This window comes from Talpa occidentalis, unplaced genomic scaffold, assembly GCF_014898055.3.
Source record: "Talpa occidentalis isolate TD23 unplaced genomic scaffold, MPIMG_talOcc4v2.1 talOcc4.4, whole genome shotgun sequence".
Classification (NCBI taxonomy): domain Eukaryota; kingdom Metazoa; phylum Chordata; class Mammalia; order Eulipotyphla; family Talpidae; genus Talpa; species Talpa occidentalis.
Genome location: NW_023604295.1, coordinates 47,166,270 through 47,188,792, shown reverse-complemented (window position 1 = coordinate 47,188,792; position 22,523 = coordinate 47,166,270). Strand labels below are relative to the sequence as shown.

General features: G+C 38.3%; 1 protein-coding gene across 3 annotated transcripts in view; it reads right to left on the bottom strand.

Annotated features, from left to right (window-relative positions):
- Window positions 1–11,116: 11,116 nt before the first annotated feature.
- IGSF11 (immunoglobulin superfamily member 11) overlaps window positions 11,117–22,523 on the bottom strand; it is a 109,069-nt gene continuing 97,662 nt past the window's right edge. For all 3 annotated transcript variants that reach the window (XM_054700547.1, XM_054700548.1, XM_037525506.2), the window contains exons 5-7: window positions 16,632–16,754; window positions 15,694–15,844; window positions 11,117–13,412 (exon numbers count right to left, since the gene is read on the bottom strand). In XM_054700547.1, the coding sequence (XP_054556522.1) occupies window positions 12,971–13,412; window positions 15,694–15,844; window positions 16,632–16,754 (716 nt within the window). In that variant the 3' untranslated portion in view covers window positions 11,117–12,970. The remainder of the gene's footprint in view (window positions 13,413–15,693; window positions 15,845–16,631; window positions 16,755–22,523) is intronic.

Below are 22,523 nucleotides of genomic sequence, written 5' to 3'. Positions count from 1 at the left end.
ACACTTGAAGAAAATGAGCCTTGGAGAGTCTAAACAATATATCTAAAGTGGGTGAGGAAGTGACAGAGCTGGAAGTGGGGCTCAGGGCCCAAGACAGCACAGTGCATTCATTAGTTAGCAGATCCTCCCAACTCCACCACATTCTTCAGACAATTCTGTCTCCCCCAAAACTTCTCACCTAAAAGAATTTCCTCAAATTCCTCCTCTTCTTGCAATAGCTCTGACAGCAGAGCTAAATTTGGTGAGGGGAACTAGTCCTTATGCAAATTGCAAATGCCCTAGGAAACTGATGAGAAAAATTACAAAGCTTTAAGACTCTCTAATGTGTAGGAATTAAAAAGGGAAACTCAAAAACCTTAACTGTGTGGAGAAAATTATTTTAATGGGCTAGAAGTCAGAGATGGAAATTTTGTCTAATCATTAAAGAAACATTTGGGCAAAGATCGACTGGAAGGGATTAAGAGTTCTGTGTACACCATACCAAATTTGAGGCAGTGCCCAGACTTGATTTATTAGCTGTGTCAGTCTATGGTCATACATGAGCAATACCACCCTTGACTCTGACAATTTACTAGATGTGTGACCTTGAGCAAATTACTTAACCTAGGTAAGTCTCGGTTTCCTCATCTATAAAGTTGGCATTATTCCAAATTTGGAAGTGCACTGTGAGATTGCATAGAATTCACATGAAGTGATTAGCACACTGTCTGGAATATAGTAGGTACTCTGTAAATGTTGATGTTTTTCTGTTCTCTTCATTCCCCACAGTGATTTAAAATTGATGGTAATCAGAACATAGATGTACTATTTTAGAATAAAATGCAAGAAAATAGGAAACAAGGGACTATTTGGGCAGACAGACAATAATTATTGAGTCTTCTCCTTTCTCTTAAACAAAAAGAGTCTCAAAGGGCTATTTTATAAGCAGCAGCACTCAAATAGTACCTCTGGCAAGAAGAGTTGGAATACTGAGGAGGTGTAAATGACTTAGCTATCGCCTAGAATTTAAAGCTTCTGAATGAGACTAAATATGGCTAATATTAAGAGTTCTTTAAAAAAAAATAAGGCCAGACACTATGTTTTCACTCTAGGTGCATTGTTTCATTTATTACTCATAATGGTAAAGGTAGCCACTGTGATTCCATATGTAGATGAATTAGTCTTAGAGAATTTTGTAACTTTTCCAATATAATGGACAATTACAACTCATATATGGACATAGAATTCTGTCCAAACACAAAATGCAAAGCTGCTATTACTATGATGAACTAGAGGGAAAATGATGAAGGACATAGAAATGTGGCTTTAAAGTACAATTGTCTGGGCTAAATTACCTAGCTATCTAACCTGCCAAAATTAGTCAGGTCTCAAGTGAATTCATAGTGCTAAATAAATAGTAGATACATTTATTGCTTTATCTAATCATTTGTCTCTATTGTTAACATCTTATGATTAAGTTAGAATTCTGAGCCCTGCCTTTACTTAAAATAAGGAAATAATTCCTTATTCATGGGTGCTGTGAGGAAAAGTTATAAATAACTGTATGCACATAGAATTTACAGGTCACCTATTCTCTGGATTGCATTTCTCTTCAGAACGTTTTCTTTTAAGGTATTACTTTTCTAAGCACAAGTTCGATGGCTTTTTAGAAAGAGGGCCTAAAAGGACCCCAGATCTCTCTTTAGATATTGGATCACTCAAAAGGAGTATCTACTGAGAAAAGTTACTGGCAGCTTACTTACTAGTTTGCCCAAATTGGTTGATCCCTCTTAGAATTAGTAAAATATGAGTAATGATATATTTGACATAAGATTATGATGAGGTTAAATGAATTAATAGTTAAATTCATTTTTTAAAGTGACTGCCATGGGCTTCCCTGGTGGCACAAGGGGTTAAGTCTCAGCACTATGAAACTATTCACAGCCACTGCAGCATGAGTTCAATCCCCAGCCAGGGAGCAACCCACATGGCGCAGCAGACCTCTCTTGGCTCACCCGCTGCTCCCCTCAGCAGTGTTATTCAGTCAGTCTTCCTGTTCTGTTCCCCACTCTGTATCTGGGGAGTCCTCTCACCACCCCCCCCACACCTCTGGCCTACACCCCAGTTCTTGTGTATAAATAAGTAAATATAAATCTTAAAACAAAAATAAAGTGTCTGCCATATAGTAAGCACAAAACAAGTAACAGTGTGGAATTCTTCCAAATCCCTGCATTTAGTATGTTATCGCTACAACTTTTCCAAAGAACACCACATTTTTAATTTTTTTAATTACCTGGACTTAATTTATAATATGGGAGCAGGGCCCCCCACATATACAACAAGTAGTTCTCCAGACATATGCTGGATAGCCTATAATTTAGCTCAATTCTGACACTGTCTAGAAATAACATCCTATTCCACAGGTAAAAGGCTCAGTCCTACAAGACTTCCCACCTCAGACACCAGTGATAAGCCAGATCGTTACCTGTGATTCTGACCACACAGTAAAAGATTGGAAGTTCTGACAACCCTCTCTTTGGACTTCAAATGACGGTCACAGCCCAGATTGTTACCTATTTTTGACCAAGTAAATACCAGAAGTTCCCACTATTCCACCTTTAGGTTTAATTTGCTAGAGCAGCTCACAGAACTCAGAGAAACATTTTTACTTACTAGATGGTGTATGAACTTAGAACAGGATACAACTTGGCAGTGGGCAGTTGGGAGAGATGCACAGGCAAGGTATGTGGGAAGGGACACTGAGCTTCCATGCACACTTTTCAGTCCCCACTCTCCCCAAATCTCTGCACGCTCACCAATGTGTGATGTCCCTGAACCCCATCCTTTTGAGTTTTTATGAAAACTTCACTACATAGACATGATTGATCAAACCACTGACCGCTGACTGAATTCACCAGTGTAAATTCCAACTCTGCAATCAAATGGGTGACTCCCCTGGCAATCAACACATATCCTCAGGTGGGGTCCCAGTCTCCTCATTAACAAAGACACCCTTATCATGCTCTTCTTAGGAAATTCCAAGAGTTTTAGGAGTTTCATGTCAGAAATGGCAACAAAGTCCAAATGTATATAATAAATCACAGTATCTCACATGTATCTAATATAACACAGTATCTAATATAACACCAAATACCACCAAGGAATTGTTACAATCATTTGCCCTTTGATGGAACAATGCTGATGCACCATTATTTTGTGAATTTTCTAAAATTTGACTGCTAGCTAAAACTCCTAACAGTAGAAATCAATTATATATTTTCAATTTCATCAACTAGCACATTCTTCAAAACACTTTCTATGAATGAAGCAAGGTGTTAAGTTCTGTAACCATAGCCAAGATATAGCAAGTCCTGTCTACCTAAACTTGCATAAATATCCACTTACATATTTATAATTGCAATGATTTGTTTATGGGACTGTACTTCTCCCATATGAGCTCTATGAATATAGCTATTGTGGCTTATTTTCACCAAGAACAGAGTTTAGCACCTAGTAAGGGATCAAAAATGATTGTGAAATAACTCACTTTACAGTATAGAAGGCGCCATACAAATACAGGAATATAATACAAGTTTTTATATTTCCTTTATAGGTAACAAATAATACAGCTTGTGAGAAGAAGCAGGTATTCTCACTAGAATGAAAAATGAGAGGTTTATGAAGTATGGAGTATTTGGATCAGATGTGTTGTACAGGAAAATCTCGTAGAAATAGTAGAAAATGAGAACAGAAAGACTGGGAACCATGTGTGGAAGGAACTGAATAAGCCAAACCAGGAACAGAAATTTTATTTAATGCACAATTGATAATATTCGAAGCTCCCAAATAGGTAGTATAGGATTTATTTAACTATTGATTACTTTAAAAAGTAATATTCTAGGATTTCTGCTTCCAGCCAAGATAGAAAGATCCCATTGTAAGCACCATGGTAAGAGAGTCATCCCTTTTACGAAAAGAAAAACAACTTGGACATTTCAAAAATCCATAGGAATACTCGGAACAGTGAAAAGAAGGGGGACTCCCTAGAAACCTGGGTACTCCTCATTGCTCCCCCATGGAGGGCTAAAGCTGCACTGACATCAGCAATAGGTAGTGGTACAATCCACTTCTCCCTTCCTCTGGGGTCTCAGTAGACCCAAATGGGACGTGAACTTCCATCTAGCTACCATCACCAACAGCATGAGGTGGCCTCCTGCAGCCATCCCTCCCTCGCATCAGCATTAGTGGAGCAGCATGGAGTTGAGTTTCTGCTCCCACCCTGTAGCTGTGAGCCAATGCTCTGCTTCCTCCTTCCTCTGCTGGGAAGGCAACAATATTGTGTAAAACAAACAGAGACAGAGAAAGAGGAAAGAAAGAATAAAGAACAAGTCAACTGAAGAGAATTATGTCACAGGCATATCCTTGAGGGAGATTATCCTTCTTCCTCACCCATCTGCAAAGGGAAAGAGTAAATATTCTACTTTTGCCAGGGGATGTCAGTGGGGCCCAGCAGGAAACTAAACATATATACCCCTGTGTGCTGTACTTCAACAAGCAAAATGCCTACCTTAAAAAAAAATACATTAAAGAGTTTCCAGAGTCTCATATTAACCAAAATGTAGAGGAAAAAATAAAAAATCACTTATCACCCCAAGAACCAGGAAAATCACAACACAAGAGAAGACTATAATGAAAGTCAACATCAAAATGAATCAGCGGTTTGAATTATCTGATAAGATTTTTCAAGCCATAATAAAAATGCTTCAATAAGCAATTATGGGGGCCTCCCCGGTGGTGCATCCGTTGAGTGCTGGGTTGCGAAGCTGCCCGCAGCCTCTGCAGCGCTGGTTCAATTCCCGGCTGCTCCCCAGTCACCGGAGGAGGGTCCCACATGGTACGCAGACCTCTCCTGCCTCCCGCTGCTCCCCTCAGCAGTGTACTTTGGTCCTTCTGCCTGCTCTGCTCCCCGCTCTGGCTCTGGTGAATTCTCTCACCCTCCCCGCTTCTGACTGCACCCAGTGCTTGTGTAAATAAATAAATAAATCTAAAAATAAAAAAAACACTGCTATCCATTAAAAAAAAAAGCAATTATGAATTCTCTTGAAACAAACTGAAAAACTAGAAAATAGTAAAAAAAAGAAATGAAAAATGCATATTATACCATGGATGAATCTAAAAATATTATGCTAAGTGAAATAAAAAAGCAAGTCACCTCACCACCCCACACACACATTTTATGAGACTATTTATATGAAATGTTCAAAAAGGCAAATCTGGGCCTCCCCAGTGGCGCAGCGGTTGAGCACTGGGTTGTGAAATTGCCCGCGGCCTCTGTGAGCCGGTTCGATCCCCGGCTGCTCCCCGGCCACGGGAGGAGGGTCCCACATGGCACGCAGACCTCTCCTGCCGCCCGCTGCTCCCTTCAGCAGTGTACTTCAGTCCTTCTGCCTGCTCTGCTCCCCGCTCTGGTTCTGGTGAATTCTCTCACCCTCCTGCGCTTCTGACTGTACCCAGTGCATGCATAAACAAAAACAAACAAACAAATAAATAAATAAAACATGCCTCTATTAAAAAAAAAAAAGGCAAATCTATACAGATTGAAAGTAGATTAGTGTTTGCCTAGGCTAAAGGTAGTATGGAATAAGAAGTGACTATCAGTGTGGGTACAGGTTTCTTTCCAGGGTGATGAAAATATTCTAAAATTAGATTATGGTGATGTTTGCATAACTCTGTAAAGATACCAAAAAACAATTGAATTTTACACTTAACATAAGTGAGTTTTACAGTACGTAAATTATATCTCAATATAACTTAAGTTGCAATTCTAATTAATAAAGTTTGATTGTAAAAAGAATCAAGTAGAAGTTTTCAATTAAAGAAATATCAGCAACTGAAAATTGTTGGAGACACTCAAGGGTAGAGTGGAAATGACAGAGGACAGCAGTCAGCAAACGTGAGGACAGATCAATAGGACTTACCCTGAACAATAGAGAGAAACAGACTAAAAAGATGGGAACCTGTGTGGGAACAAAAGATACATCATCAGTCCCAGAAAGAGATGAGAAAGAGTGGAGTTGAAAGACTATTTTAAGAAATAATGGCTAGACACTTCCCAAATTTTTCAAGGACTGAAAGAACTGTCACCCATGAATAAACACTATGTCCAGTGAGGGATGAAGGAGAGGAAATAAAGACATTCTCAGACAAATTGTCTGAGGGAATTTGTTGCTAGCAGAGCTACCCTTCTAAATGGCTAACAGCAGTCTTTCAAACATAAAGGAAATGATAAAAGGATTCTCACACCAGCAGGAAAAAAGAACAAAAAAGTAGACATATGAGCAGGTGTACAATGAATTATTTAGTGATGGAAACAAAAATTATATACCATCTGATAATCAAGAAAAAGATATTTAAAAATGAGGAGAGAAAAGGGATATATATGGAAGTAAGTTTTCATACATTAAAATGGTAAAATGTTAATACAAGTAATTGTTATGTTACATATGATATTGTAATGTCTAGAACACTAAAAAAACTCTACAATGTGATATATTCAAAGACGCTATAATTCAGAAACCAAAAAGGGTTCAAGTAATCCACAAGGAGGTAAAAAAAAAAAAAAAAGAGAAATAGAAAAGAAATAGAGGAAGAAACAAAAATAAAATAGATTTATGTCATAAACGTATAATTACTTTAAATGTAAATGTTCTAAATGAATCAGCTAAAATGCAGATATTTGCAAAGTAGTAATCCAATAGTTTAATATGCCAGTAACACTTCAAATGATGACAGGAATATTGCGAGAGGTTGGAGAGTGGTTTACCATGCAAGCAATAGTTTTAAAAAACATAGGAGTGGTAAATTCATTCCAGATAAAGCAGACTTCGGAGCAAAGAAAATTAATATAGAAAAAGAGGGGTACTATGTAATGATAAAAGGATAAATCCACCAGAAAGACATAAGATTCCTAATGTACCAAAAAACAAGAGAGTCTCAAAATATATTAAGCAAAACTTGAAAGAAGAAATATACAAATACACAGTTCCACTGAGTTGGGGGTTTCCATTCATTAGTTTCAGCAGTTGAATCATGAAACAGAATATCAGTAAGGATAAAAAACTGACAAACACAACCACCCAACAGGATCTAATTGAAATATGCAGAATGTTTCACCCAATAATAGCAGAATAAACATTTTTTATTTAAGAGCCCATGGAACATGTACTAACATAGGCTATGTCCTAGGCCACAAAATAAACTCCAACAATTTTTAAAAAATTAAAATCATATAGAATCCAACCCCAAAATCATTAACAGGAAGACAAGAAAAACATCTTCAATAACTTGAAATTTAATACATTTCCAACAATCCACAGGTAAAGAGAAATTCTCTCCTGGGAATTTTTTAAAAAGATACAAATGGGGCCTCCCCGGTGGCGCAGCGGTTGAGCGCTGGGTTGCGAAGCTGCCTGCAGCCTCTGCAGCGCCAGTTCGATCCCCTGCTGCTCCCCGGCCACTGGAGGAGGGTCCCACATGGCACGCAGACCTCTCCTGCCGCTGCTCCCCTCAGCAGTGTGCTTCGGTCCTTCTGCCTGTTCTGCTCCCCACTCTGGCTCTGGTGAATTCTCTCACCCTCCTGCGCTTCTGACTGTACCCAGTGCTTGTATAAATAATAAATAAATAAAAATAAATCTTTTAAAAAAAAAAAGATACAAATGAATGAAAATGAAAATACATGTCAAAATATGTGGATGCAGTCCAAGAATTGTAAGGGGGAAATGCTACTTCTAAATGCTTATATTAGAGAAAAAAAAAAAAAAGCTTCAAATCAATAATCTTTACCCTTAGAAAATTTAAAGAAAAAATAAACCCATAGTGAGTGGAAGGGAGGAAATAATACAATGTATAAATCAATTAAACTGAAAAAAAAAAGAAAATAAATTTAAAAGAGATCTATTTGAAAAATGTTAATAAAATGACAAACTTAGGATAAAATTGATAAAAATAAAAAAGAAATGCACAGATCACCAACATCAGGTATAAAACAAGAGATGATCAACTGAGAGCCTACTCCCGTTAGAGGGCTAATAAGTGAATAATCCAAATAACTTTATGCTCATAAAACTGACAACATAGAATTAATAACTTCTTCAAAACACACAAGCTATTGAAACTCAACCAAGATGAAAGAGACAACCTGAATAATCCTGTATCTATAGAATTGAATGAGAAATTGAATTAACAGTTTTAAAAGCTTGTAAAAAAATCTTTATAGACAGAGATTTTACTAGAGAATTTTAAGCACTTATAGAAAAAACTTCTTAACAAATATTAGCAAATTAAATCCAGCAATGTTTAAAAAAGTATACACCATGATGAACTGCAGTTTTTTCCAGGTATGCCAGTCCAGTTCACTCATTATAATCAGCATATAAATAGGCTGAAAAAGATCAGTTTGAAAATAAGTCAGTATAATCCAGTATATAAACAGACTGGAGAAAAAAAGATTGTCTCAATTGACGCAGAAAAAACACGACAAAATCCAACAACACCCATACATGATAGACACTCAACAAATTAGTAATAGAGTAAAACTTCTTTAGATGATTAAAAAAAATCTACAAAAGCCTATAGTTCACATCATATTTAATGGTAAAAGAATTAATGCTTTCCCTGTAGGAACAAAAGAAAGATAGCACACTCACCACTTTTATTTAACATAGGACTGTAAGCACCAACCACTGCAATGAAGCATCAAAAAGGCACAAGGATTGAAGAGGAAGAAATTTGAAAAATATTTACAGACAACAGGATTATAAATGTAGAAAATGGCAAGGAATCTACAAAATGAAAACCAAAACAAGCTCTGAAGAGTAAGCTTAGCAAAGGTTGCAGAATACAAAATCAATAGACAAAATAATACTTCTACTTACTAACAACAAATATAGAAAACCAAAAAGCTAACTTTTGCAATTGCTTCAGAGAAAATTACTTAGGCATAAACTAATATAACATATACAGTATCTATATCCTGAAAATAACAAAAATGAATGGAAAAACATACCATGTTCGTTGAAGAGAAGGCTCATTATAGTAGACACCCGTTCTCACCAAATTGATCTATAGGTTTAAGGCAATTTCCATTAAAACAGCAAGGTGTTTTGTAGTCATAGACCATCTATTCTAAAATTCATATGGAAAGGCATGGGACCTACAATAGCTAAAGCAATTTTGAAAAAGAAAAAGCAGGAGGAACCTCTCTACCAGAAGTGAAAGCTTGTTAAATAGCTACTGCATTAGCATAATATTGATGAAGGGGTAAATAAAAGATCAGTGGAATAATTAAGGAATTCAGAAACAGACCCACATGAGGAGGTCTAAATAATTTTTTTCAAAGGTACAGGAGCAATTTATTGGAAGGACAGCTTCAATAATTGGTGCTGGAGCAACTGCACTGTTAAGCATTTATCTCAAAGAATGAAAACTTACAGTCATATAAAAAAGCCTGTACAAAAAGCGTTCACAGTGGCATTATTTGTACAGCCCCAAACTAGAAAGAACTAGATACCCTTCATATCCTTACATGAGTAAGTGATTAAACTGTGGTATAGCCGTACCATGGCATACGACTCAAAAATAAAATGGAATGAACTTTGAAACATGAAACAACTTTGATGGATCTCAAGAAAACTACACTGAGAAAAAGTCATTCCTTAAATGTTACATATTGCATGATTTCATTCATAGTGCATTCTTGAAATTACAATTGCAGAGATGGAGAACACAAATTATGGATTAAGAGTGGAGGGTATCTGTGACTATAAAAGGATAGCACAGGGGGCCGACCCTGGTGGCACAGGTGGTTGAGCGCCACTCTGTGAAGCTGTCTGCAGCCTCTGCAGCGCCGGTTCAATCCCGGCCGGCCGGCGAGGGTCCCACATGGCGCTTCAGATTTCTCCTGTCTTGCCCGCTGCTCCCCTCAGCAGTGTATTTCGTCAGTCTGCCTTTTCCGTTAACCCGCTCGGTCTCTAGTGAATTCTCTCACCCTCCCACACATCTGGACTGTACCTGCGTTCTTGTATAAATAAATAAATAAATCTAAAAAAAAAAAAAAGGATAGCACAGGGAAACATTCGACTGTTCTGATCATATAAATCTACACGTGATAAAATTGCATATAAGGCATACAGGTGTGTACACACACCGGACAGCATGTTAACTGCTGAAATCTGAGCAAAGTTGATGAATTGCATGCATGTAGATTTGTGACACTGTATAATGGTTTAATAGATTTTACCACTGGAAGAAATTAGGTGAGGGGTATATGAAACTCTATTATTTCTTACAATTGCATATTAATATAAAATTATCTCAAAATAAAAAATTTTAAATAAAGAACATCTATTAAAATTCAAAAACTATGGGCCTCCCTGGTGGTGCAAGGGGTTAAAGTCTCAGCGCTAGCAAGCTATCAGCAGCCACTGCAGCAAGACTTCTATCCCAGCCAGGGAGCTAGCCCACATGGCACAACAGACCTCTCCTGTCTCACCCACTGCACCCCTCAGCAGTGTATCTCAGTTAACCTGCTTTGTTCTGCTCCCCATTCTGTCTCTGATGAGTTCTCTCCCCCTGTGCACTCTGGCCAGTTCTTGTATGCATAAACAAACAAATCTTTTAAAAAGATTCAAAAACTACAATCACCATCATAACTTTCTAAGCTGAAACTTGGCAACTTGAGTTGGGAAATCATCAGTATTTATCTATTCAACACCCATATTAGGCACTTTGCTAGATGACCAAGATTCAGGGATGAAAAGAGCTGTCTTGGATTGTGTCCTTTGTGAACTGTCAGACTAGGATATATGAGAGTAGTTCAATGCATGAAAAGGGTCATTACATCATTAGTCATATATATGGGAACTGGACTCAAATTTCTAACGATAAGAGAAAGGTTAAACAAGTTTTGGAATACAAAATGCTCATTAAAATGATTATACCATTTAACAGGATGGGGCAAGATTATTTAACATTAATGGAAATACCGAAAACAAAATCATTAGTGTGTAATAATTAATGACAACATGTTTTTATATGAATAAACTTTTATTGAATTTTAGATAATTAGAAAGAATAAAGAAATGCAAGATAAATGCTTTCTAAATAACATCTGATAGTAGCATTTTTTCTGTTCATAGTATTTTCACTTTTGTTTATAAAAAGTATAGACATTCATTTATTTAAATTTTTACAAAGTCAAGAACCATCAAGTGGAGAAAATAAGTAATACTAAAGGAAATTCAGCTTTCCATCAATATTGGGATGGCTGCAATGGTTAGGTTCTGAGTTTAGCCCTCTGAGAAAAATAGCACATGCAGCAGCTGATGGTTTCTGTTTATTCCAATAAGTGAAAATCAGGAGGCCACTCCCTGTGATAACTGTGCTTGCAGGAATGAGGGCAAAAAGCACAGTGGGAAGAGTGAGTGTGAGACAATTCTGGGGGTGGGGGGGTGGGGGGGTGTGGAAGCCGCTCTTTTCAAATCATTATCAGGTTCAATGTTGTAAACAATTTGGGAAACAAATCTGGGAAGAAATCATTTGTACATTGCTTAATGTGTGACTTAGAAGAGATATTCACCAAAACAAGTTTGACGAGATCTACAATGCACAAAATAGAGTGAGGATTTTGTAAAATATCTGGTGAATGCACGGCCATCCAAGCCAGATAACTCATCAAAAAAGGAGTCTTTTTATAGTGGTGTAAAATGCATTTGAGCAAAATTGCAAACCTGAGCTGTGACAAATATAGGGCAGTTCTCCCAGGAGCATACCTTAAGACATACCTTTTGTCTCAATCTTATCTCTTGTGAAAATAATTACTTTGAAAACAAAACAACCCCTGTGCTCCCTGTAACAACCCACTAACATTTACTTGTCAAACAAGGAGAAAGTCATCTACTGACAAATGAAAGGCATCAGGTACTGCCTCATTAGGAGGAAGCTAGTGTGATATTGGGGGAGGCCTGAACAGCCCTGCACAGGGGCTGCCCAGAATGCCAAAGCCCCTTCCACCTGCCTTCCCGCCCGCCCTGTGCTGCCCACATGACCCTGCTCTTTCAGGATGGATCTCCTGTGGGGCTCCAGGAACACAATCACAGAAGTAACAAGCATCTTTTCTTTCGTGGCCCAGTGTCTCTTGTATCTTTTTACTAAAAACCACATTTTCTTTAAAAAAAAAAAATGTTTTCCAGGAAATAATGAACAGCATCTGTCATGGACCTATAACAGACCCTAGAAAAAATGCAGACAGGCAAGAATCTGTCAATATAGTAATATTCCAAATATGAAATTTATGGTTCAGGAAGAGATAAATAAATAAATATGAAAGGGTTTCTCAAAGATGTACTTTTGTTTTTCCCCCATTTCTTACTGAATTTTGTTTGTGTAAAAAGTTCTGATTCTATGATACAAGAGCCAACCCTGTTATGACCAACATTAACCATTTATGCCATCAAACCCTCCATACAAAGAAGGAATGGAAAGAGGCAGAACAAATCACAGGATCGTTCCTTATTTTTTCTAAAGACACCTATCTTTTTAAATAATTTCATTATTTAAATTCCATCTGGCACTTTAGTCTCTTGGAAAAATATTAAGTTAGGCATGAATTAAAGAACAAGCCCCTCTGGGCTGCAGTTGCGATTTTAAGTGCTATCCTGCTCTTTTATCTTTTTTTCTTGGCTTTTGGCACATCTTTGAGATCCAGCTTTGTGAACAGAACCCTAGGACAGGGCGGTGGAAAAACAAGTCTTCGTGATGGCGCATTTCAGTTCATTTCCCAAAGCTCAGTGACCAGGCCACTCAATGCCTGCTTCTTTGTGCTTTTTACTAGTATCATGATCAGGCAAGTGGATCCTTCCTAGCACTCTCCCACCCCACCTGCCCCCTTGCATGCGGGCATCCCCCGATTCTTCTCTGTCTCTGCACTCATATCCTATACCAGGGACCCGGCCCGACTCTGGGCTGGCACCATCACGGGGACTGCACCAATTCGCTCCAGGGTTGCTTGGCTCACGGTATAAGAGTGTATGTGCGGAGGCCGAGGATTCCTGCTGACCGAGCCGTTGCTCCTGGACATGACCTGCGGTGACGACCCTCTGTTGGCTGTCACTACCAGAGTCTTGTGTGGAGCTGGGGCCAGGTGGCTCCCGTTAGCATATATGGAAGGTACAGTGGCATTGCCCGAGTGGAGAGAGAAAGACTGGCGCAAGTCACTGAAGTGGTTGAAGGACTCTGTGTTCCTGTGAACTTTGGGCTTGTTGCTCCAGTATCGGCCATTGTAGGTATTAGAAGAGGTCAGTGTGTTGTTCTCTGAGGAGGATACCTCAGTGTGGAAGGCTTTGGCAGAAGAACATTTAGGTGGAAGATCATCCTCTCTGAAACAGGAAAAAAAAAAAGCTGTTGTTAGGATGAACTTGAGATTACCCTACCCTCCTGCCCAGGACTTGGTTCTCACATTAAGGGCAAGGTGTCTATAAAATACAAACCCTCAGGTCAGACCACATTATCATGAAAGCTGAACCGGTTTTGACAAATTCATTCCCTTGGAGACAATGCTCAAGAAAATTTTCCCTCAGCTTCTCAGTCTTCAAGAATAGGAAAGGTAATAGCAAATATCCCAAAGACAGTCTTCCAATGTAACTGAAATATATACATGGATGTATGTGTGCGCATATGTGTCTATATGCACAAATACATATATAAATATAGATGTGTATAGATGTGCATGCCTGTGTGTGTGTTTTAACGGTGGATGTGGGGGACTTCAAGAAATTATTAGAGTTGGCCTGATTTTGTTGTGGTTTGGGATTGAAGAAGTCATTGTCATGGGCTGATGAAAGGTTTTTCTAGTAATCTCACGCTGGGATGAAATCCCTACCTATATTAAGTCCAAACTCTTAAGAATTACAAGAGGCTAAGAGAAGTCATTAACTGAACATAATATGTCAACTAATTATTTAACATTTATTGAGTACCAGGCATTCTACTAGATGCTTCATGTAAAAAATAAACCACTCCTTTACCCAAGAAGCTTATGATCAACTGGGGTGATAATCAGTATAGAAACATCTGCAAGTTTGAAAGGCTGAACAAGGGACTAAAGTCAACTTAGGTGAGGAGGTAAAATTAGTCTTGAATCACATCAAGGAACTTACTGAAGAGATGGATAAAAAGGGAAGGAGAATGGTCCAGGAGGAGAACAGATGTTAGAGTAAAGCATGAGAAAATGCAGAACAGACTGGAACACAAAGTGATCAGGGAAGTGGTGAAAAGTTAAGTCCAGGGAAGCAGGGGAGAGTCATATCTGAGGGCTGAATGTCATGCTAAGTAGACTGTCATTAAAGCATATTCAATAAGGATGTGATATGCTGCAATCTGAGTGGGGTATGACCCCCATTAAATTTACCCCATTTCGACATTGGCTGCTTTTTTTCTTTTTTTTTTTTCCTACTGAGTGGTGCTGGCTAATCTAATGATTCCCAAATCTTTCCCACTGAACACTTCCCAATACCAGGTTCCAGAACACTGCCATAGCCAAATACAGTTCTTCCTTTGCAACATAAACTACTGACCACATCTGAGATTGAGAAGTCCTTCCCTCATCTTCAGTGGTCATCAGTGACTGTCCTACAAAACCAGCTTTCTTTTAATCCTTTTCCAGGACTTCCATCTCTTCCTGTCCCCAAGACCCCCTTCTCAGAAGTTCTCTTTTCCATTTTCTACACTTCCATGGTGACCTCATCCACTCTCTCACCTTCAACTATCACTTTTAGGTCAATGACTTCTATTCTTTATCTCCACTTCTGACCACTTTCTTAAACTGCAGCTCTACATTCAGCTTGGCATTATCAGCTGCTTGCAAAACTTTCATCTGGCTGTCCCACCAACATTTTTGCTCACACATTCGCCTTTTATATCCCTTGTCCCTCTCTCATCCCCCTCCCTCTTAACCTCAGAGGCCTCAAGTGTTTGTTAAAGTTCACTAGTTTTCCTATTTTACTTTAGCAAATCCTTTATTATGTAAATATCCAGTTTTGTTTTTGTCACTCTTACTTGCTTTACTATGCCACAATTCCCTCAAACTCCATCCATTTCACTGTAAATGGCTGCATACAGCTGAAGAGTTTTCCACAGTGTGGATATACCACATCTTCTCGATTCAATCATCTAATGATGGATATTTATGCAGCTTCCACATCCTACCTATTGTAAGTAGTGCTGCAATAAACACTGTAAAGCAAGTAGTTTTTTGTGTTGATGATTTCATGTTCTTTTGATAGATGCCCAAAAGTGAGACAGCTGGGTATTTCTACTTTCAGTTTTTTAAGGTAAATCCATAATGGCTGTACCAGTTTACAGTCCCACCTGTCTACTAAGGCAGTGACCTAAACCTTATTATCCTAGAGTTACGGGAGGGGAAGGGAAAATTCTCCCCTTGTGTCCTCCTAGTTGGGCACATGCTAGACCCTCCTCCCCTTTTGTGATTTAGTAAAGAAAGCTGAGTAGTACCATAAGGAAACGTGATATAAGATACAAGAAAATATCACTGATCACTTTCTCTTGACAGTCATAAGACTAGCAAAGAACCCCCAGCTGGCAAAATAAATCAAAATACAGACATTGGACAACAGGACAAATTATCTAACACACACGAACCTTATTTCATTAGGGATTTCTTCCTCCTCCTCCTCTTTATTTTTGTTTCTCCAGTAAAAGAAAGCCCCTAAAATTAGTGCAATGCAAAAAATGATAATAACAGCACCAGTGCCAATGGCTCCAGCTATTACTCCAATGCTTCTGGGCTGGGCTGCAAAATATATTTAAGGCATATTTAAGAACCAAAAAAAAAAAGAAGAAGAAGAAAGAAAAAAGAAAGAATGTACTTATACAACTTTATAAACATATATATTTACCAAAGAATCTTCCTGAAGTGCATAACTGTCTAAAGTATTGCATTCATAGAAATTTAAATCTCACTTAACTTTCTGTATCCCCAGGGGCAGGACTAACACAGCAGGCAGACACTGACTGAATAAACAAGGCACTCAGAGCTGCAGGAGGGCCACAGCCAGAGCAGAGCCACCCAACCTAACCCACCCACGTGTACCCTGGCAGGATGACTTGTCCTCGTCCCAGTTAGATCATTCCCTTTGGCAAGTGCAATTCAAATAGCCCAGAATTCTCAACTAAAGAGAAATTTTCTGCACTGCTTATTTAAGACCCAGGTGCCCAAAAATTAAGTACATGTAATTAGGAAATGTAATTAGGAAAAAAGTAACAAATAAATCTTGTCATAGCCATAAGATCATTACAGATTTTTATAGTGTCTATAGATAAACACTATACAATTTTATAGTGTCTATAGATAAACACTATACAAACCCATTTGGTTCTAATGACAGTGAAGATAAAGACATTTTGCCATAAAGATGTCATATTGCTGAGGCGCAATTATAAAAAAAAAAACTTTTCATAAAGATTAAAAGAATTTTTATTAATAGTCAACCTAGAAACAATTAACTCTTCATTCCCAAGCTGAAAAAGGATCTTAGCATTTCTGACCCAGAATAGACATCAGAATTTTACATACTTACGTGAAATAACCTGGAGATCCAAAAGACAGGTGCTGGTCCCAATGGCATTGGAAGCCACACACTGGTATAAACCTGAAGACAAAGCGCTGATGTTCCGGATGGTGACTGTTCCCTGCACCTGGTCTATCACAAAAATAAGAAAACCAGAGAAATCAGCAGAAGACATGACTATAAAAATACATTACCACTAAAGAACTATCAATAACTTGTTGGTTCATGAATGTGAAATATTAAAATCGCATTATATTACAGCCTGAAGCTACAGAGGAACATCCCAAATAAGGACAACCTCCAACTTAATCTGCAAATTAGCATGATGTCCTAAACATTATACCAGAAGGCAGCTAATGCCTATCCCAAAGAACCCATACACAGTAACACCAAATTTCAATTCTGAGGAAATGCAGTAACATAAAGATGAAGTTAAATTCATTAAGACAATGTTCACTTGATGCTTCATGGAAAAAATATTCACTCTGTGTCCAAGGTTTAGACTGTTATTCCATACCAACAACTCCTGTAACATTTGTTTAAGTCCTGATCCCCCAAGTAGCAGACACCAAAACAAGCAAAGGCTTACTGGAGGAAATACCAGGAAAGGAATGGAGAGGAAGCTGGAGAATATGGGGGGAGCTTAGTCTGCAGTGTAGGTCTGGTCTCAGAAGGAAGGAGGGCTGGGTAGGGAGCATCTACTGCAACAGTTTTTTTTTTTTAAAGATTTATTTATTTATGCATACAAGAGCTGAGGTACAGGCCAGAGATATAGGGGATGAGAGGGTTCACCATAGTGGGGAACAGAACAGGCAGATTGACTGAAGTACACTGCTGGGGGAGCAGTGGGCGAGACAGGAGAGGTCTGCTGCGCCATAAGGGTTTCTCTCTGGCGGGCTGGGGATTGAACTCATGCTGTGGAGGCTGCAGATGGCTTCATGGTGTGGTGCTTAACCCCTTGCGCCACCAAGGAGGCCCCTACAGCAACAGTTTTGAGGACATTTCACCAGGCTGTTGGGGAGTGCTTGAGTCCAAGTTACCTAATACAGGAGTCCTTGCAGCAATAGTCCTGCACTGGTCGTCCCACTGTGCTGTTACTGGCTGGGAGCAGCCCAGGAAAAGACTAGCCTGAGTGCAATGCAGCTGGGGCTGCCTCATCTACCTCGTTCCTTCCCCACAGCAGAGGGTCCGAGCAGTGCATTTTTAGGGCCACCACACTGATATTACAAAGAAGTGTTTAAGTAGTTCACATTTTAGTAATTTATCAACATTAGCAGAGATTATTCCTTATAAATAGAATGCAAACTATTTATAGTAATCATGAAAATTAAAGCTAATGGTTATTACTATACGCCAGGCATTGGCTAAGTTTTTATATGTATTGTCTCAATCTTTACAATGACTCTAACCATGTACTGTTGTTATGGATTAGGAGATTGAGGCTTTAGATGGGTAATAGGATTACACAGAATTGGAATGGGATGGAAGGCTGCCATACCTCTAAGCCCCAGGCTTCCCTACTTCCTGTAGGCAGAGCACAATACACCAAGCCATCTCAAACACTCAAAATAACTGCACATCTAGGAGCAAGAAGAAAAGCCCCCTAATATCATATGTTTCGTACAAAGTCCATGTTTCCTTTGGGCAACATCTAGAGCTACCTTCCGTGAGCTGACTTATTTTTATACAACACTGAGATTTATCTTGTTTCTGCTGGCAACCTCCATTTCTATCTAGATTGACTTGATCAATGGCAGAACCAAAGGGGTCAGCAAAAGCAGCCCTGACCACAGGCTGCATGCATTTATGTATTAAGTCACTTAACAAATTTTTGTTGGGAACCTTTCTATGTGTCAGGCAATTTCTGAGGATAGTACTGCAGTGAAGAACAAGACAAACCCAGCCTCTTTCCTCAATGAGACAAGTAGGCAAGCAATCACAATAAATGGGGTAAGTGCTTGTATTCCAGAACATAGTTCTAGGGTGCACATACGGGCATCTGATGAGGATGAGTGAATTCTGAATACTGCTAAGGCACTGAGAGCATTCAGGGTTATCTCTATGCTTTCAAACAAAATATAGTGGATAGTGTTAATAAATGACTTTGAATCATCAAGCACACACTGGAATTAACTTCGATATAGAGCCCAGGGAAAGGAGCCTTTCTTGTTTTTGTTTTTTATTAATGAGAACACTTATTATTTTCTTTTTTCCTCTCTGCTTCATGATCCTCTCCCCTGCACTCTTGCTGTGCTGTGATTGTATCACCCAATAAGCCACATCATGAACTCTTTGCCCAGGGCTCTGTTTTCTACTCAACTTGTATCATAAAAGTTTAAATGTCAAAGGAATATAACTTTGGAAAATTAAAAATATCCTTTCATAAACTTAACTGGCAATTGTTGTGGATGAACCACAACAATTTCTGAGCTCTCCTGAGTCCTGGCACTAGGGAAAAGAGACAGGAGTAAGCCAGAAAACTCTATTACTCTCATCATGGGCCTCTGCCCTTCAGTCCAGTTTTCTTTTCCCCAACACCCTCATTTATACCCGTTAGACCCTTTCTCCTTCCCCCTTTCCTTTCGCCATCAGAAGCATAACTTCCTTTATTTGTGTCCACTGGTTTTTAGGAGTATTTTACTTTGTCAAATCATCTACTATGTAAACATCAAATATTTGTCTTTGTTATTTGGACCTGCTTTATCTCACATAATATCCTCAAAACCCTTCCATTTTGCTATAAATGCAACATTTTGTCTTTTTTTCTTTTTTTAACTGAATAGCATTCCATTTTGTGGCTATACATCTTCTCAACTCATTCCCTTATCAATGGATACTGAGGTTGTTTCCATGTCCTAGCTATTCTGAATAGGGCAGCAATAAACATTGTAGGCACATTAATTTTTCAGTTGATAGTTTCATGCTCTTCAGAGAGGTGCCCAAGGGTGGGACTGCTGGGTCATCATGTATTTCCATTTTTAATTTTTTAAGGTAAATCCAGATTGCATTGCAAAATAGCTCACCAGTTTACACTCCTACCAACAGTGTGATAGGGTTCTTCCTTCTTTGCATCATCTCAGCGCTTTTTATTGGGGTCCTATTAATATGCCATTCTCACAGGTGTGAGATGATATGCCACTGTGGTTTTGACACATCTCCCTTATTAAAAGCAATAATGAACATTTTCCCATATATCTACTGGCCTCTGGATGTCCTCTTTGGTGAAGGTCTTTTCAGATCTGCTGCTCATTTATTAATCTGGTTATTTGTTTTTCTATTGTCAGATAACATAATGCCCTTAGTGTTTTTCCTTTTTCTTCAGGATTGCTTTTGTTCTGTGAGGTCTTTTATGGTTCCATAGCTCCATATAAGTTTTAATATTTTTTGTTAAATTTCTTTGAGAATATTGTTTGCATTTTAAAGGGGATTATATTAAATTTATATATCTCTTTTGGTAGAATAGTAATAATGAGAGCATTTAGAGAGTGAAACCCACATTATGCAGGCATTCTGATTATCCAGAAGAACATGATGCTTGATGAATTTGGACATTTGGATTATATTGTACACATCCAGATCAATACACTTGATGATTACCTGTGCTGCACTTGCATAGTATTTCTTTTTCTTAAAAACAAACAACTCAGAGGATATCAACCTGGTGGGCCTTTCAGTGAGTTCACTCAGATACTTGGGCATCTGGAAGAAACTGTTTCTACCTTTTCACATTCTGTATGATTTCCAAGGTCCCCATTAAATTCCCCTTCTATGTGCTCCCTAATGCTAACATTACTCCACTTATGGTAATTTCTTACCTGTTTATCTCATTAAGATAAGGGACTGGATTTGTCTTGTTTGTCCTTATCATCACCATTACCCAGTACACAGGAAAGTGCTCAATAAATAAAGGGGCTACCTTCTCTTTAATTTCTATTGTGTACCACATGCACTGTACCAAGAACTTTACAAATGTCTCATGTAATCTTCATGACAAGCTTGGGTTTTTTTTATTCCTACTAGCCAAAGATGAAAAAACTCAAACAGAATAAGCAATTTATTGAACATCACACAGAAAACAGCAGTCTATAAAAATCAGGTCCATCCATCTCCAAAGCTCATAATCACAATTACATCCCTGGGTGTCCAGTATGGCATTAAAAACTATCATATTTCATATGGTGCATCAATAGGACATTTCCTAACTATGCGATGTTTCCATGTTATTAGTACTAAATTAAATCATCTCCCTAACTCAATTTTCAATACATGCCCTAATGTCATCATGAAGAAAACCATAATCTCTGGGCAACTAAATCAAAAATTCTACACATTGTACTGCTGTTTTCCTAAGCCCTGAAATTCTAGGAATTTGATCAGTTTAGACTGAACCAGTAATTTTGTTGACATTTCCATAGATATAATTTGGGAAATTTTAAACAACAGCCATTCTAAACAGCATTCTGGTATGTAGAAAGAGATAAACTTTATAGATTCTTGCTTTAAAAAGTCTATTAAAGGTGAAGTTACTGAACTTCCCTCTGCCTCTATGTATGCAGACACCATGAGCAGACAGATGTAAGAAAGTATTCTTAAATGATGTTGACATCCATGCCAGCACTAACTCAGAATGTAACCAGGGAAGGAGACAGACACATTGATCAGAGAGGCTTAACCAGAAGCAAAACTGGGCTGTCTATGTCTCAAGGCCAGACTAGGGGGGCACCTTTATAGCCAGTAATAGCCAGTAACAGACTATTGCCAGCCACCAGCTTGTGGCCCTCTCTGAAACAAGGACTGGTTGCTCAATCTGTCACTTCACTTGGCCTGTTTTGGCACAGAAGTAAACTGTTGGAATGAAATTAGAGAATAAATGTTCTTCTGGCTTTCTTTCTTTTAGAGACTAGGGAAAATTCAATTATGTGGAACTATAGTTTGGAAAGTGCAAATAACACTACACTGTCTCCTCTTTCAGTTCATACAACACAGTGCCCCCACACAAGCCCTGCACCCAGATGTGTGCCCTTCAGAACTAGAGAGACATGTCAGTGCATATTGCCACTTTGATTTTTCTCCTTAGGTCCAGAACCACTTCTCTGACTGCCTACTGGATGGTGCACTGGCATGCATTCTACACTTTCCTAGCTTGGAATCAGCTCTACCACCTTTCAGCTGTATGATCTTAATGTGTTTATCTTCTTCATCTATTTCTGAGTTTCTCATGTGTAATATGCAGCTACCAACTTGCAACACAGCACAGCTTACTGTGAGGAGTAAATGAAGCAATGCAGGGTCAAGCTGCGTGCAGTGCCCAGCAATGCTTCCATGTGGGAATTCCTTTGTGGCATTAACTTCATCTAGTTTTCTGAATCATAAGGAGAATCAGTAAAAAAATTGGGAAAATATAGTTTATCTGTAAGTTCTTAATAGATATTAATACTTAAGATTTGAGGTTGAGAGATAAGAATTCCTAAATCATAAATTATTCTATATTTTTCATATGATTTATCTATTTTTACATAATGGATAGCCATGGTCACAAATGGTGAGCCACATCTTATGTAAGTTTCTGAAGTATTCTGTAGGAAAACAAACAAACGAACACATGACCTACTGTTATTGGAACCCATATGACAAAATCATATTTAAAAAAAATGTAAAAAAATGATCTAAACCTGATACAAACATTTCATAAAAAGTAACAAAAAGGGAGCACTAACAAAAAATAAATGCCAAATTAAAATCTATTTGAAAAATCAAAGATAATATCACAAATATTTAATACTTAAACTGTCAGTCCATAAAAAATTTTAAAACACTACCTAGCAGTAAGTCCACATCAAAGGCCATGGTTTTGTTTTCTGCCAAGAAAACTTTATTTCATTTTTGCTTAATGCTGACTGA